Below are 15,962 nucleotides of genomic sequence, written 5' to 3' on the forward strand. Positions count from 1 at the left end.
AACAAATAATCCCAACTGGAAATCAGCCCAGGGCACAGGTTCCAGCAAGTATGTCCAATGTGGTCCTAAAATACAGCAATGATGGGAAAGCAGGTATTCCTGCTTCTTCTGAAAATGTCAGCAGAATAGAGTGTAGACACAGGGTCCCTCCCAATTAAATCCACAGACTCACCCAGGGGCTGCCCCAAGCAAGCCTACCAATCCCACTAATGGGGCTAAAAACAAAGGGTTAGACAGTGTGCCAGTCTGGTTGTCCCCTTGACCCACCACTCACACGAGATATGGCCTGCCCAGGGCCAGGAAATGGTGTGCACCAGTTCAAACTACTACAGAGGGTGCATGGCTAGGTTCACAAAGAGCCCACGTGTGCACAATGACCCTGAACAAAGGAAGCCCCTAAAACAAAATGGTAGGGAGAAGGATTTACAAAAATACAAAATACATTGGTAACCCAAGGCTACCAAAATCATTGAGTTGCTAATTCAGTAAATCGGCTTGAAACCAAAGCTAAACTTGCAATTGTCACCAACCTACACCCTAAAACCAATGTAGGGTGATATAAAGACCCTATGGCAAAAATGTGTTTTAGAGGCATGAGATTTATGAGAAACCTAATGGTTCAAAAAGGGTTTGCAGTGGCAGGGGGCTTCTAATTAAGTCCCTATGACCACCAAAACTTGGCCAGAGATCCAAAAAAGAGACCGGGGAAAAGCAAAAAAGTTAAGGGGACCCCCAATAAGGACCAACGGAATCCCAAAAATGAAATTCTATTCAAATTCCTTGATCAGCACACTGCGCTGGAACTCTGGCTAGTCTCTGCACACAAGGCGGGTGCTCTGGAGGTAGACCCATATTCCCAGGCTGAACAATCTGCAAAATGGCAAGACCCACCCACTCTGGTAAGCGGCTGCTTATGAGAAAAACGCCAAGACTTACATCCCTTTTAAATGAACGGCTACAGCAGGCAACCTCTGATCTATACCCTCCTTTCTTATCAATATACTGCCGAGGTTCTAGGATTAATTATTTCAATTGAAAGTACATGGACTAAAATGATATTTGTTAAAATATCTGCAAACATTCCTACTGATGAGCGTGCTTGATGCCACTAGCCATTGGCGGACTGAGGCACTTCAGGCACCTCGGCTGTCATTAAATGACGGGCAGAGCTGCCGGATTGTCAGGGGAGGAAAGTGCATTTAGAGTACACAGGTAGCCGGGCCCAAGGTCGATGCAGGGCACATCTCAAGGAGCACATCCAGGTAAGGAATTGAAGGCTGCCAAGACAAAATCGTACCTCTACCAGCCCGTACAACTAGCCTCCTTTTAGCATACACATAGCCAGCCTAGTGCATGGTTCATTACCATTTCTTGAGTTACTGTTCATTTGTCAAATTGTTTCCGTTGTTCTCCGTGATCTGCTTGGGTTTGCGGTGTGATTTTCAATACTGATTAAAGAAGAGGGTATGAAGGGCAGCCCTAAGGTGAGACTGGATTGTTGCGCTGGCAACATAAGGTCGTAGGGGAATCCATCTGCTAGGAGGGGTAGACTGATGATCTGCAATTAATTTGACAGAGAATTTATGTAGCATAGGTTTCCTTTTGATGCCGATGAGAGGAATTTTGTGGTGCTGATATGCACAAAAGCGTATGACCTCTCTCGGACTCTTCTTTTCTCATGCGTTTCCATTTCTCTCACCCTTTCTTTTCTGCCGTCTTAAGCAGCCTGTGGGCAGAGAGGACTCAGAAGAAAAGAGGGAGAGTGCCAATAAGCAAAGCTAGAAAGCTTTTCAGAGGAAAAGCATGTTTTAGCCCGACCAAAATGGAAAGGGGGACAAAGGCCATTGGGAGACCAGCTTGGAGACGGACAGAAAAGAAGAGAAAGGAAAAATAAGAGAATGGGTGTAGTATCTCGTGAGTGGACCGCCTCACGCCGCCAGTCAGTCACCCTCATGCACACAAGGATACACCGACACAGGAGCTGGGGTGCACACCTCTTTACTTAATGCGTATCAGCTTCCAACTGCCTCTTGGGTGGTAGCCCCGCCCCCTTGCACACGTGGGTCGCAGCCCACTAACTAATGGCAACAAATAGAGAACTCATCCTCTAAACAACTGAACAATGGCGACACCACACCCTCCCGTTACTAAACATTTAGTCGTGCCCTCCGTTCATTTCTTCAATGAGGCGATGGGGTTTCTTCCTTGTTCTCTGAGGTCGACAATTCACTCCTGCCGATGGATCTGTCCATGTCTCGGGTGCCATGTCGCCTTCAGAGTCTTCTCTATCTCCTTCATAGGGACCGTCCCATTGAGAGAAAGTGTCATTCATGTTTGTGTCACCGGAGGATGGGGTACCAGGCATCCGTCTGAAGTGAGACGAGTTTCTTGTTATGCACCTGCTGTCTCCTTCCGCGGTGATGAGTGATCCCTTTTTCTTGACAATGATGAGTGGTTCTTCACTGAATGGAGCTACGTTTTTGCGCTGTTGAGGTTGTCAGACCACTACCAGGTCCCCTGGTGCCAGGTCACTTCCCTTGGCCCTGCGAGTGGCATTGGCAGCTCTCTTCATGTTCTCTTTAATGAGCGTGTCTTTCTTTCTCATTTCAGTGTCATTCTCATATTGATCTTTATCAGCTGCCACATGTGGTATCCGCGTTCTAATTGTTCGCCCGAACATCACCTCTGATGGTGACTTCCCAGTGGTGCTGTGTGGGGTGTTTCGGTAGTCTCGCATGAGTTGGTATAGCAGTTTTTCGACAGGTTCTCCTGTGAGGCACGCAATTTGTGTCGTGCGTTTGATGTTACTCATGAATCTTTCTACTGTTCCGTTTGCCTGTGGCCACAGGGGTGTCACCTTTCTGTGGCGAAAACCCATATATTCTGCGAATCTTTGGAAATCTTGTCCAGTGAATGGAGGTCCGTTGTCGGACTTGACTACCTTAGGTATTCCGTAGGTTGCAAACATCCGATTTAGGGCTGGGATGGTGTGATGTGCTGAGGTGGACGGGACTATCTGCAGGTCGGGGAATCTTGAATATTCGTCCACAGCTACCAGTATGTACTCACACTCACCCCCTTCCATGGGCCCAAAATGGTCGATAGCTATTTCCTCCCATGTTCCTTCGGGCAGCGCTGTCATACTCAGGGGTTCAGGTGATGTGTGCGGCTTTACAATTGCACACGTGGGACAGTTCTGCAGTAGTTCTTCCACTGAGGTGTCTAGTTGGGGGAACCATAGTTTTTGTTTTAGCATCCTTTTAGTGGATACGATGCCCCTGTGTCCTTCGTGTGCTAGTTCTAGCACTCTGTCGCAAACTTCACAGAATTACAAGCTTAGTCCCCTTTAGTAGTAGTCCATCTTCCGACTTTGAGAGTTCTTCTCTTACGGCCAGAAGGCATGTGACGTCTTGTTTTGTGTCATCATTCATTGTTTCTCAGATATGCTTTGCGTGCTTCCATCGCCCTGTTTCTAGGCATCTTAGTATGATTTGTATTCCTTGGTCTGTATTAGATTCACGCATTATCTGCTCCATGTCAAGCCCCTGTGGTGTGCTGCTGTGGACGATGGATCTTATATACTAATCAGCTATGGACGGTTCTGGTACGCACCTTTCTCTTGGGTGACGGGAGAGAAAATCTGCAGGGTTTTGTTCTTTCCCTGGCCTGTGTGATGGTGAACTGGTAGTCCTGTAGTTGAAGTGCCCACCTGGTTATTCTTGGTGGCATTTTTGCCTGGGGGTTGTCATAAATGAAGATGAGTGCCTGGTGGCCTGTTACTACTACGAAAGGTTTTCCATACAGGAAAAGGTGAAAGTGCTTGCAGGCCCAGACGCCCGCTAGTCCTTCCTTCTCTGCCTGAGAGTAGGCTTGCTCACTTTTGGAGAGGCTTCGACTGGCATAGGATACTATGTGCTTCCCACTCCCCTCTCTGTCGTCCAGTTGCATGAGAATGGCACCTAGGCCGACGGGACTGGTGTTCACGATGAGTTCTGTGGTTTTCTTTGGGTCAAATTATGCCATGTTTCAGGCATCAGAGATGCGGTCCTTGATGATTTGAAATGCCTCTTGGCATTTGGATGACCAGACAAACTCGGTGTTAAGCTTGGTGAGGGCTCTAAGAGGTTCGCTGATGGACGCGAAGTCTCGCATGTATCTTGTGCAATAGCTTGCAAGTCCTAGGAAGGATCTGAGGTCTGAGGTGGTGGTGGGTGGCTCAGCTTCTCGGAGTGCGCTAACTTTCTCCGGATCTGGCATCATGCCCTTCTCTGAAAATGTGTCCAAAGAATCGGAGTGTCTTTTTGCGAAACTCCCACTTGTCCTTGTTTAGAGTGAGCCGGGCTTCTTCTAGGGCCATGCAGACTCTCATTAACGTGTCATCATGTTGCTCTTGAGTTTGGCCGAAGACCAAGATGTCGTCGCTATAGTTCAAGCAGTTGGGCACGTGTTTGACGACGTTGTGGATTTCTGCTTGGAAGATTTCCTCCGTGGAGGATACCCCAAAGCTGAGCCGTTTGTAACAGAACAAACCTAGATGGGTGGCAAAAGTTGTTATGTAGCGGGAGCTCTTGCAGAGTTCCAACTGGTGGTAGCCTTTGTTTAGGTCCAACTTGGAGAATAATGTCGCTCCATTTAATAGATGGACCATGTCTGTTATTCGAGGAGCTTGATGTTGTTCTCTCAGGATGGCCTTGTTTGTCTCCTCATGTCTACACATATCCGGATGTCGGGGGAGTCTCTTTTGGGCACCGGTACTATGGGGGAGACCCATGGGGTGGGGCCTTTTGCTGGCTCAATGATGCCTGCCTCGAGCAATTTGGTCAGTTCATTCTCGACTTGTTTTTTAATGTTGATGGGGATACCCCTGTAGTGTTGTGCTACTGGTGGGACGCTGGCGTTGATGTGTAGTTCGATCTGTCTGTCCTTCAGTTTCCCAAGGCCTTTGAATAATGATGGGAAAACTTGGTCAATGCTTGCCGTCGGGTCTAAGTATTTATGTACCATGAGGCGGTATAGTATGTGAATGAGTCCCATCTCTATGGCTGCCTGATAGCTTAGTATGCACCCGCTCTCAGAGGCAGCCTCTAGCACATGCATGGGCATGCTTTTCTCGTGTTCCTTGTATCGGCATGATGCCATGAAGAATCCCTTGCATGCCAGGGGTGTTTTTGAGCCAAATGGATAGATGAGGGCTCGTGCTGGCTGTAGGTGAGGGGCGTTTGGTATGCTTTCATAGACTTCCTCACTGATTACCTTCACGGTTGCCCCAGTGTCTATCAAGAACTCGGCAGCAGTTTGATTTGTATTCTTAATATTGGGCTGTGTTCTTTTGCCGTGTTTCCAAGGGCGTATAGATATCCCTTTTTCCGCAGTGTTTCTTGGTGTTTCTCCGGTCTGCGGGCTCTCTCTTCCGATGATGCACTTGACACACTGTCTGATTGCGACTGTTCTATGAGGCACCATACATATCTCCTGAGTCTTCTCCTTGTCTTGGATGGGGTGGTTTTGCTCTCCCTCCAGCCCCTTTTGTCTTGCCTTCTTTCCGGTGGTTCGTCGTAGTGTCTGTGACGCCCTTGTTCGTGGGGTTGGTGCGCTACCCAGAGGTGTTGCGCGGGCGGGTTTTGCTACAGTTCTGTTGTGGGTTTCCCACTTCTTCCTGCCCCTCTCATCTTGCTGCGGAATATCAAGCTTACAGCCTTGTAGCGGTTGTCACCACCACATGCGGAGCATGTCTGGCCCATAGCGGGACACGTTCCTTCATGGGGGTACTGTCCACACCAGTAACAGAAAGGATCACTGTTGGTTCTCGCTGTCCCTTCTAACCTGTTGAGACTTTCGTGCTTACCGTGCGTGATTTTTATTTCATCCAGGCCCTCTACTTGCGCCACAAGGGCAGCATTTGATTGTGCCAGACGCAAGATTTCCTCTAGGTTTCTCAGCTGTTGTAGTTTGCGAAAGTCAGCACTTTTGCACCCCACTATGATTTGCGACCTGAGGGCCTCCTCGTTGGAGTAATTGTTGAAATCACAGTGTTTCATTTTGGATCGTAGTCTCATGACAAATGCGTCTATGGCAGGGGTCTCCAACCTTTACGTTAGCTAGAGCTACTTGTAGTGGATGCCAACAGTGGAGAGCTACTAGCGGACGATATCGGGGTGGGGATATTTATGAGCCTCAGAATTTTTACCAATATTTTTTTGGCTTGATTATTTCCCCTCTATAAACAGATGGAATAACCTATGCCTTCACGAATATATTAAGAACTTCAAAAACCTCTTTGTTGCATTATTATTTATTAGTAGCTGTCTCAAAAAGACAGATATTTGTTGGACTACCATACAAATATCCTGTAATTTTTGTGCCCCTTCCTTTGCGTTTTATGCAGGCTTTCTACATGCTGGGCACACTATTATTTTTCAAATAAAAAAAAGTAATTTCCAAATTGAAAAATGTTGCTTGCGTTCAAAAGTTTTCTTTGAAATGTTTTTTTTTGTCAGACACCACACATACTCTGTTATTTGCCAGTAAGATAGCTCAGCGGGTTGAGCGCTCGCTGCTTCTATCTGAGCGTGATCTGCAGGTCGCAGGTTAAAATCCCGGCAAGGCCAACTCAGCCTTTCATCCTTCTGATGTCGATACACGTACCAATTTCAGTTGGGTGATATTGCATGTAAATAGGTGCTCTGTAAAGCGCTTTGGATTAAGGCGCTATATAAATAACACATCATTATTATTTGTGTGCCCCTCTGTGTTTTAGCACAAGTTATATTTATAAAGATGTTATATGCTTGGCAAACTGGTTAATCACAAATGCTTCTGTTATGCTGACAGCAGTTTTTAGGAAATGAAACTGGGGGTTCATGGGTGCCAACTTTTGATTTTCACAGGGGCAGAAATATCCCCACCTCAGCCCTAAATATAAGCAAGCAACCAGCCCAACCCATACACTGGCCAAACACATTGTATAGCACTTTTTTTTATAATGCATTGCAAAAAGTCATACGATTAACAACCTGTAGTTTTGAATATATAACATCTCAGCATCGGTCTGTCAACCTGCTGAACTACCCTGGTAGGCTTCTACTGTACAGCGTGTCTATGGATTGCTTAATGTACTAAAAGTGGGTGTACTTGTGTCATGAAAGTGATTTAAAGTGGAAATGTAAGGTGTGGAATTTGGAAAGAAATTGCACCATTTTTTAAAATATTATTTTGAACATTTCCAGGCGAGCAGCAGTGCTACTGTGATATTTTCATTGCTTGGTCACAATGATCCTGCCCCAGCCCCTCCAACATCTCTGGCAAACAAGAGCAGCTTGCTTAAGAAAGACTGTCGTGGGGGCGCACAAGGCCAACTGTGGTACTACAGGCGGCCTGCAGAAGCATAACGTGACACTGACATTTTGTCAGTGGATTTACAAGCAGTTCCAAGTGGCACAGAAGCCAAGCTCTCTGCCTGCAATTGGGCCGACTAGGGTTCTGATCCTGAACACGTAACATGGCTGCAAAAATCACCATTAAATAATATAACTTAGGATAAATGTTTATTTTTCGGTATCTTCAGCGCGGGCGACTGAAAAGGCTCAGGCGAGCTACTAGTCGCCCGCGATCGACTGTTTGGCGACCTCTGGTCTATGGTTTCTCCTCTGTTCTGCTTGGTGGTGTGGAATACATGTCGTTCATAGTCCACATTTGTGTGGGTCGTGAAGTATTCTGTGAGCGTGGTCTTTAATTTGGTGTAAGTGTCTATGGGGTTTTCCGGTATTTCGTCAAGGATGTCTCGCACGTTAGACCCTACGGCATGGTTTAGAAGGTTTAGTTTTTGTTCATCCTCTAGTGATTCGGCCGCTTTTAGGCATACTTCGAAATCCCTCAGCCGCCTTTTCCATCTTAATCCGAGGGTGCCGGTGTCAGTGAGGTCAAAGTTTGCTGGCAATTGGCTAGGAGGCCGTCATCTTTCTGTGGCTTGGTCTGGCTGGAGTCACTGGGCCTGTCAGTGACTCCCCTTCCGATCCACTCATGCACTGATCTTAGCTGCTTCACCTGTCGCTTTGTCGTGCTGAGATGGGCTTTCCTTGTCTTAGGCGTGGTGAGGCCCTTGTGTCTGGTGAGGGTGCTGCACTAGATGTGTGTGGCTCGAGAGGCCCACTGTCCTGTGTGCAGCAGTTCTTGGACGGCAGGGGGGGGCTGTGCCACGTGTTAATGGCCCTGTGAGCCCTTGAGTTTTTGAGACACGGGCTGTCCTGTGACTGGTGACGCTGAGCCTCCAGGAGAGGTCGCTGCGCTGCGTGAAGTTGGGCCTGGGGCCTTGTTTTAACTCGCGTTGTGGTGCATGAGCTTTCCCTTATTTTCCTTGTGGAGAAGAGTGGGAGGGCCATGCCTCTGCCGCTCCTCTTGGAGTTGCCTTTCAGCCGTTGCCGTTGGCGGGAGGCCAGTGCTCCTCAACCGCCCGGAGATGTGAGCAGGGAGCCGCTGCTCCACCTGCCGGTGATTGGATGTGCCTACCGGCGTCGTTGCCGTTGGCGGGAGAGATTCCCCCCCCCCCGCCCGGATGGATGTTACACGAAGAGCTGGTGCAGCCGCTCCACCCGCGTAAGATGTGCGCGTTGAAGCCTTAACAGAGCTTGTGCAGGGGCTCGTTCCGACGGTGGGGAGCCTTCTCGCTCCGACCCACTGTCTCCGGGAGTCCTCGACCGGAAGAAGTCCAGTGGTTCCAGTGGTCCCTGACTGCACACCACGAGCGCTTTGGACCTGAGGTGGCGGGCATGGTGGAAAACACGCGTCCACTTCGTCGCCAATGTAGTATCTCATGAGTGGACCGCCTCACTCCGCCAGTCAGTCACCCTCATGCACACAAAGATACACCGACACAGGAGCTGGGGTGCAACACCTCTTTACTTAATGCATATCAGCTTCCAACTGCCTCTTAGGCGGTAGCCCTGCCCCCTTGCAGACGTGGGTCACAGCCCACTAACTAATGGCAACAAATAGAGGACTCATCCTCTAAACAACTAAACAATGGCGACACCACAATGTGGGGAAAAAGATAAGAGCTAGAAAAAATAAGCAAATCGGATGAGCAAATAAAGTGGAGGGAGAGTGAGAGAAACGCACTGATGGCGCAAAAGATGATGAAAGGAATGGTGAAAAGAGTGAGAAGGAAGGTCCCCTTTGTTATGTTGCTCGACCCCCTTTTTGTTTGTTTTTTTAAGAAACAGCGAGGGCACTGCAAGCAGAAACCTTCCATGTTTTATCATCTTCAATGCAGGAGTCTGAATCCTTGGAAAAAAAGCATCTCCGCCCGGTGAAGAAATGGGGACAAATCATTGTCATGCCAAACAATGTCTAGTTAGTGTAGCGTGGGAAGGGCAGCTTAGCACTCCAAAAGCCACTTGCTCCCATAAGCATTTGGCTGTTGCCGAAGCTGTATCAAGATTTCCCATACGTGGTGAGAAGGCCCACTTGGTTCCAAAATGTTTTCCTCCCAACAAGAGTCCACTCGGTTGTGGACCACATTCATATTTTTCCCAGAAACCAGATGACTATTGCCCTCCTCTAGTTCCAAGTTGTGCCAACCCTCACCTGCACCCCCGAACACCAGTAAGGATGGGACTTAGCTTTTTGAATGATGCACCCTTTCTTAGAGGTTATTTTAGCTGTGAACGGGGCCCCCTCTTGCACAGAAACTATCCTAATAGAATGGGGGTGGATGCTAAATACTTCTGGACATTTCGCGTGTTACAACTTGTGCTGGTAGGCCCACTAAAATGTTTCCAATGTCCCCAAACAGGACAGTGGGGGCATGCTACACGCAAACAACTGGCTCATCTCGGTCAATCTGATAATGTTGCGGGTATTGTTTACTATTATATACTCCCATCCTAGAATATTTGAAGAAAGTGCTTGAATTTCTTGGGAGTGCACATTTGGGAAAACGTTTCCCCCTTGCAACCATTTCCCAGGCGATTTTAGCACTGGGACCGCTCATCTTGCCTGCACTTCTTGGAGAAAAAACAACTCCTGAGCATGCCAACCTAATACATCCTAGAGGGGAAAATAAAAAAATAAATCTTTCCTTGAACCTACAGATGAAATAACATCCTCTTGATATGCACGTGAACTAAGGATGGACCCAAGGGCTTAAACCCTCGCGTGCAAGAAGGAGTGAGCCTCCTGGTTAGGTTATTGGAACTCTGGACACCGTAGGGAATCACCAAGGAACGCCACCCAACAATATAACCATTCACTTTGAGGACAGTCTCCCAACAGAATTTGCCATATCCTGCTTAGCACTAAATATGCAGAGCCAAGCTAGCACCCCAAGTGACAGCCTATGATTCAACACTGGATTCCTCTGTATAGGTTCTACACAATGTCCAAGTCTGCGGTGTGTAGCTTGTTCAGCGTTGTGAACAGTGACATTTGTTGCAGATGGAGAAAAAAAAACAGCACCCCTTCCTATCTTTGGGGCTAGATGTTCGACAGTGTTAAGCTTTGCAAAGCTGAAAAGCCACACCCACAAAGAATGCAAATCAGCATGGCTGAAACTCTTGTGGGGTTTAACATGAGAAACAGACAGGGAGCCGGGTACCATGCGTATTTCATACCAGTGTTGGTAATTTGGGGTTTTCCAAAATATGCTTCTGAAATCATATATATATTTTTTTCTTTTTTAAACACCGTCACAGAATTAGTTCTTAACAAGTTATCTTAGGTGCATTTGGGAGCATGCAATACCCAAACGTTAAGTACTCATAATTAAAATAGCAAATTACTTGTTCTGTGCATACGTTACCAGATTAGGTTTTCCCTTCCTTTACATTCCTACATTTGGAGTCCTCTATAATGCACTAAAAAGGAAAATGCATGATTCCCCTAATGAAGTTAAGTTGGCTGCACCCTATATGTAATATTAATAACTTTCTTTCCAGGAGTAGCTATTGGGTAATATCCTTTACCCAAAGCGACTTGTAGTCAGCACTTGGTCTTGCTGAAACCTTATGCTTGGACATTTTCAAAGAACTGCTATCCATTTCCCATACCCTTGCATTGGCGCATTGTAGTTCATGGGTGCATGCTTGCATTGCGATTGGTGGAAAATATGCCTTCATCCAGCTAAAGACGATACTGGGCAAAATGCTTATATGAACATTTTAATGTATGTATGTTATTCAGCCTGTGCTTGGGACTGCTTTACGCCTTGTGCTCCAAACTCCTCTTCTTCTAAATTACCGAATGTGTGGGCGGACCCACGCAGGCGCTTCCCCATCCAATAGGATGATGTGGACCAACCCACCAATCAAGACATAGCCCACATAAACTCACAACTCCTCCCACCGCCCAGTCTGTCTCACAAAATCCAACAACACACTGCTCCTCCTCCTGCCTCTCACCCAGTCACCTCCCAGCAAAGCCTTCCCGCTCATCTCAACCACACCCAGCGCAGACAACCGAACCCTCATCAATTCTCTCTCCACAACCTGTCTCTCACATCTAAGCAAAAAATGTCCCACAGTCTCAGGCACCCCACACACTGCACAGTCCCTCCACTCACACTTCCCCACTTGATGCAGACAGTCATTCAGCCCCACATGCCCTATCCTCAACCGATTCAGCATCACCTCCTCCATTCCAGACTTCCCACGTCCACCTTCACCGACACTTTCCCTCACACACCAAACATCCACCTGCCCTTCACCCCACTCACCCACCTCTCCTGCCACTCATCCATGACCCGTCTCGCCACCACAGCCTTCACCTCATCCACACTCAAAGGCAACCTCACATCAACCGTTCCCCTCCTCATACCTTCACCCACCGCCAGATCCACCAACTCATTACCCAAAATGCCACTGTGACTGGGGACCCACCCCAACTCCAAATCCATTCCCCCACGCACACACCGATCAATCTTCCTCCTGATGTCCAAAATCACATCCTTCCTATCACCATCCCCTGCCACGATCGCCTGCAACCCACTAAATGAATCCGAGAACACCACCACCTTCTCATACCCCAACTCGTACACCCTATCAATCGCCAATGCAATCGCCACCAACTCAGCCGTACAAATAGACACATCACTCGTCAGAAGCCCCACTTTATACTCCCCAGTGCTTTCCAAATAATACGCCATACCCACTCTCCCAGACACAGGATCTTTCGAACCATCCGTGAACACCTTACATCCTTCCTTCCCTGACCCAAAGCCTTGATCTCACCCCGCAAACCCTGCTTCTTCGACACCAGTGCTCCAAACTCGTGGCCAGGCTTAGTCTTAGTACTGAATAATTTGCATTTTCAATTAAGTTCAGTCTGGGCCATCTGTTGATTCGAATTTGGGACGGATGCAGTCACCCTGCAACACATACCAACCTAACCACCAGGTAGATCACGTGTCTTGGGCTCAGACACATTACAAAAGGTGATCCAAGGAAGAGAAAAATAATATATTTTGTCCTGGCAGAGTACAGACCAAGGCTGCTAGGTTCTCCAGTTGCACGTGTATGTCCGAAAGGAACAATCTGCCAACCCTTTGAGTGACAGCCCAGGAATCTCAAATAAGAGAGAATAAAGAGAAAAGCTGGATGAAATAAGTGGAAAAACAGAACAAACAATACGTCAGGGAGGGAGGAGAACAAAAGAGAAGGGAGAACATAAAACCAAGTGAAAGAAATATTGAAGACGCCAATTTGAATTCCGAGCCAAAGAGTCCACAGTCACAGACTGCACTCGTCCACATCTGCAATTGTCTTAACACTGTCCTTCACTCACTTCTTCTCCATTGTCATCCTTACCATACTCATTATGTGGCTCTGAAAGTGTTTTGTACTACAACTACCATGGCCCTTCACCATGGACTATGCAAGCTAGGGCTACAAGTCTGTATCATAAGGGCCATATAAGGAATAATAATGTTCTAGACCACCGTCGATCATCCCTTTCTCCTTCAAACACTTTCCCTCCTTGCCTTCAAGGACACCGTACTAGACTCTGTGCCCTCTTAGTTTTCAGACTACTCCTTCTCCATCTCATGGGTCTCTAGCAAAGGAAAGTCCTAGGCACATTCCTCTATAATATATAACCTCCTTTCCGGAAACTAATTTCCTCCTTTGGCTTTAAAAATCACCTCTTCACTTATGACACTTAAATATTCTTCTAATTCCTCCAACCCACACCCAAACTCCCCTCCTCAAACTCTGAGCCATCCTGTTGTGGATGGGGATTAGGCCGTTGGTTATGCTTTCAAAACTGCCTCATGCTAAACTCTTGAAAGACAGAAGCCAAATTTCTCCCTGCCTTCAATGCAAACCTGACTCTCCCATCTCTTCCACCCAGATAACCTCACATGATCGACAACCTTGAAATTCCTGTTGACCGAGAGCTGAAACTCTACCAGTCAATCACTGCTGCTGCAGCTAGGCTAAACCTCCTTAATAAGAGAAGAATCTACTCACACCTCACACAACAGTCTACTAAACACTTTCTCCCTCTTCTGCACGGCAAACTGGACTACTGTGCAAGCCTCAGTCTAGCCTCTGCTTTTTTGCTCCCGTCAACAAAGTCCTCAACTTTGTGACTTGCACCCTTTTCAACCTACCCAGATCCTCCGCCCCCTCTACATACAATGACTTCCTTGGATGCTCTTCATGTGAAATCACTCTTTAAATTCATGCTACTCATAAATTCATCAATGGTCTTTCCTCCCATGACCTCTTTCAATCTGTCTCATACTCTCCCTCTCAAACTCTGTTCTGGTTGTCCCTTTACAACCTATCACTGCCCCACTATTATGTCTCCTCCCTCCACTGAAATGCTCTCTACCTGGCCATCACAGCAGTGTCTTCAGTGCAACACTTCAAAACGAGTCTCCATCTGCTGGCAATGGAAAGCGACCACCCCAAATTTACCCACACTCACACCAAGCATCAATTCTTCATACCCTCCGGGCTACACATGATTTCCAAATATGTAAATACTGACTCCAGGATTCCATGTTCCACAGTCCATTAGCCTGGTACACGTTCCTACTCTTACCCCTTCACCACCCGGTATATGTTATTCAATCCAACAATACTCTAGGACTGCCTCTGCTTTGTTATTGACTACTCTGAAAGCCCTTTATGTTACACATGACACAAAACGACTCCCTGTTCAAAAATAAATACAAATGCATGTATTAGAAAAATTAACAGAAAACAAGGAACGAGCGGGTGAACCAAAGAAAGACAGTGTACAGGCAAGGGCAAGAAATTAAGTAACACAAAACACATTAGCCAGAGGTAAGCCAGGAAAGACTAAGCCACATCAGTACCTCTTCTTGGAAGGAAAGTGGAAGCCGGAGTAGGAGGAGAAGAGAGGCTTCCTGGTGCCAGAGGCAATGGCCTCGCTGTCGGAATGCGAGCCGGTCGGGCTTTGACTATGCAGAAGCCACAGCCAACGAGGAGAAGCAGAGCCACAGACACAGGAACAGAGAAAGGCAGCATTAGAGAAGCAGTGTTAAAGAGGTGAGGGGGAGTACAGCCAAGACAAACCGGGAATGGATACCACATTAGGACAGGAAAGAGTAGGCTGAAAAATAAATAACTACTCACCGGTAACTTTCCTTCTCCAGCATTCATATGCTTTGAATGTTCCCATCTTGTGAGACTGGTAAACCTCATGCAATAGTAACAGTGCAAGGTGGGTGGACTGCAGATTGCACCTGGTGCTAGTTTCTATATCCTTGGAGGTGGCTGGGGTTCCAGTGCAACCCTTTGCAGTAATCCTTAGCTTATAGATCACCAACTGTGTGCAGCTCATCTCTAAGCAGGAAGCAGAGAACTAAATGCTTTGAACACATTAAAAAGAAGTGTGAAGACAGAGATGGGAAGGAATGGGGGTCACATTCTAGAAACTGGCTTTTGAGGAGTACCTAGTCATGTTTTCGATTCTACAGCAATCCATATGTAAGCAGTAATTACAATTTTGTGACAGAGTGAGTAGTCTACATAAATGTCCTGGAAATGCATCCCTGCAAGCAGAGCAGTAGTCTCTTTTCGTTCCTGTGCAATGAGCCATATGTCAGCCTTGTTTTTGGCAAGTGGTCTGGGAACTACAACGAAATCCATGATGCGGTCAGTCTCCGTTTAGACAACAAATGGTGTCTTGAGCTGGAGGTGTGGATGTTTTTGCGGGGTAGGCGGGAATTCCTCAGCTCTAGAGGGCACAGTACCTGACCCCTGAAATTGGTCCTTCTACACTGGCTATTAGTTTCCAATCTGTGTTTTTGCTTAGTTAGGAATTGGGCAAGTTAATAGCAGGTTCTGCAGCGGCTTCTTCGCTATGAAACTCGCTACAAAGGAGCTTCATTGCATGCCACCTAACCCACAGAGCTTGTACAGTTTTAGCTCAATGTCCTCATGGATCGTTTATGGCAATGATCCCGAATTGTGCTTCTCAGACTTTTCTACACCGCCTTCAGGAAATCCAGAGTGTGGCCAGTCTAGGTATGGGAGCCAACCGACGCATTACGGTTAATACCCCAATACTGACAAAGCTTCATTGGCTCCTGATTTAATGACTTTTGTATAGCTCTTCTGGCCATTCGTTAAACAGGTACTTTATCTTCTGAAATAAGGCTCTAAACACCTAGCTTTCTACGCTGTACCACAAACACGCTTTCGATGTCCCACACTTGCACTAGCCAAATATGGGTGTGTGGGCATTTTCTGTGCTTTCCACTCTCTGGAGTTCATCTTCTTTGAACAGGCCACTCATTGACAATTTGTCTGATTTAAAGGCAGTTTGTTGACAAACTTGAGATCTGCTTTTATGCGGACAATGTCGATAAGAACTGGACTGTTGACAATGAAAGTTTGTTGTGGAAAATAAGTAATGGGATAGGAATTACAAAGTCATTGAGCAACACTTCATTAGGACCCACGGGAGACCAGGATAAAAATGCTCAGTAACGGAGGAGA

At 47.0% G+C, this 15,962-nt stretch overlaps 1 protein-coding gene across 17 annotated transcripts in view; it reads right to left on the reverse strand.

The window, feature by feature from the left end:
* The window catches only part of DGKZ (diacylglycerol kinase zeta), a 1,700,725-nt gene that overhangs the window by 414,140 nt on the left and 1,270,623 nt on the right, over positions 1-15,962 (reverse strand). For 14 of the 17 annotated variants that reach the window (XM_069623235.1, XM_069623234.1, XM_069623231.1 and 11 more), the window contains one exon: positions 14,315-14,419. The exons of the other annotated variants lie outside the window; for them this stretch is intronic. In XM_069623235.1, coding sequence (XP_069479336.1) covers positions 14,315-14,419 — 105 coding nt within the window. The remainder of the gene's footprint in view (positions 1-14,314; positions 14,420-15,962) is intronic. 17 annotated transcript variants of the gene reach the window in all.

The sequence above is a fragment of the Ambystoma mexicanum genome, chromosome 11, assembly GCF_040938575.1.
Source record: "Ambystoma mexicanum isolate Mex_15411 chromosome 11, UKY_AmexF1_1, whole genome shotgun sequence".
Classification (NCBI taxonomy): Eukaryota; Metazoa; Chordata; class Amphibia; order Caudata; family Ambystomatidae; genus Ambystoma; species Ambystoma mexicanum.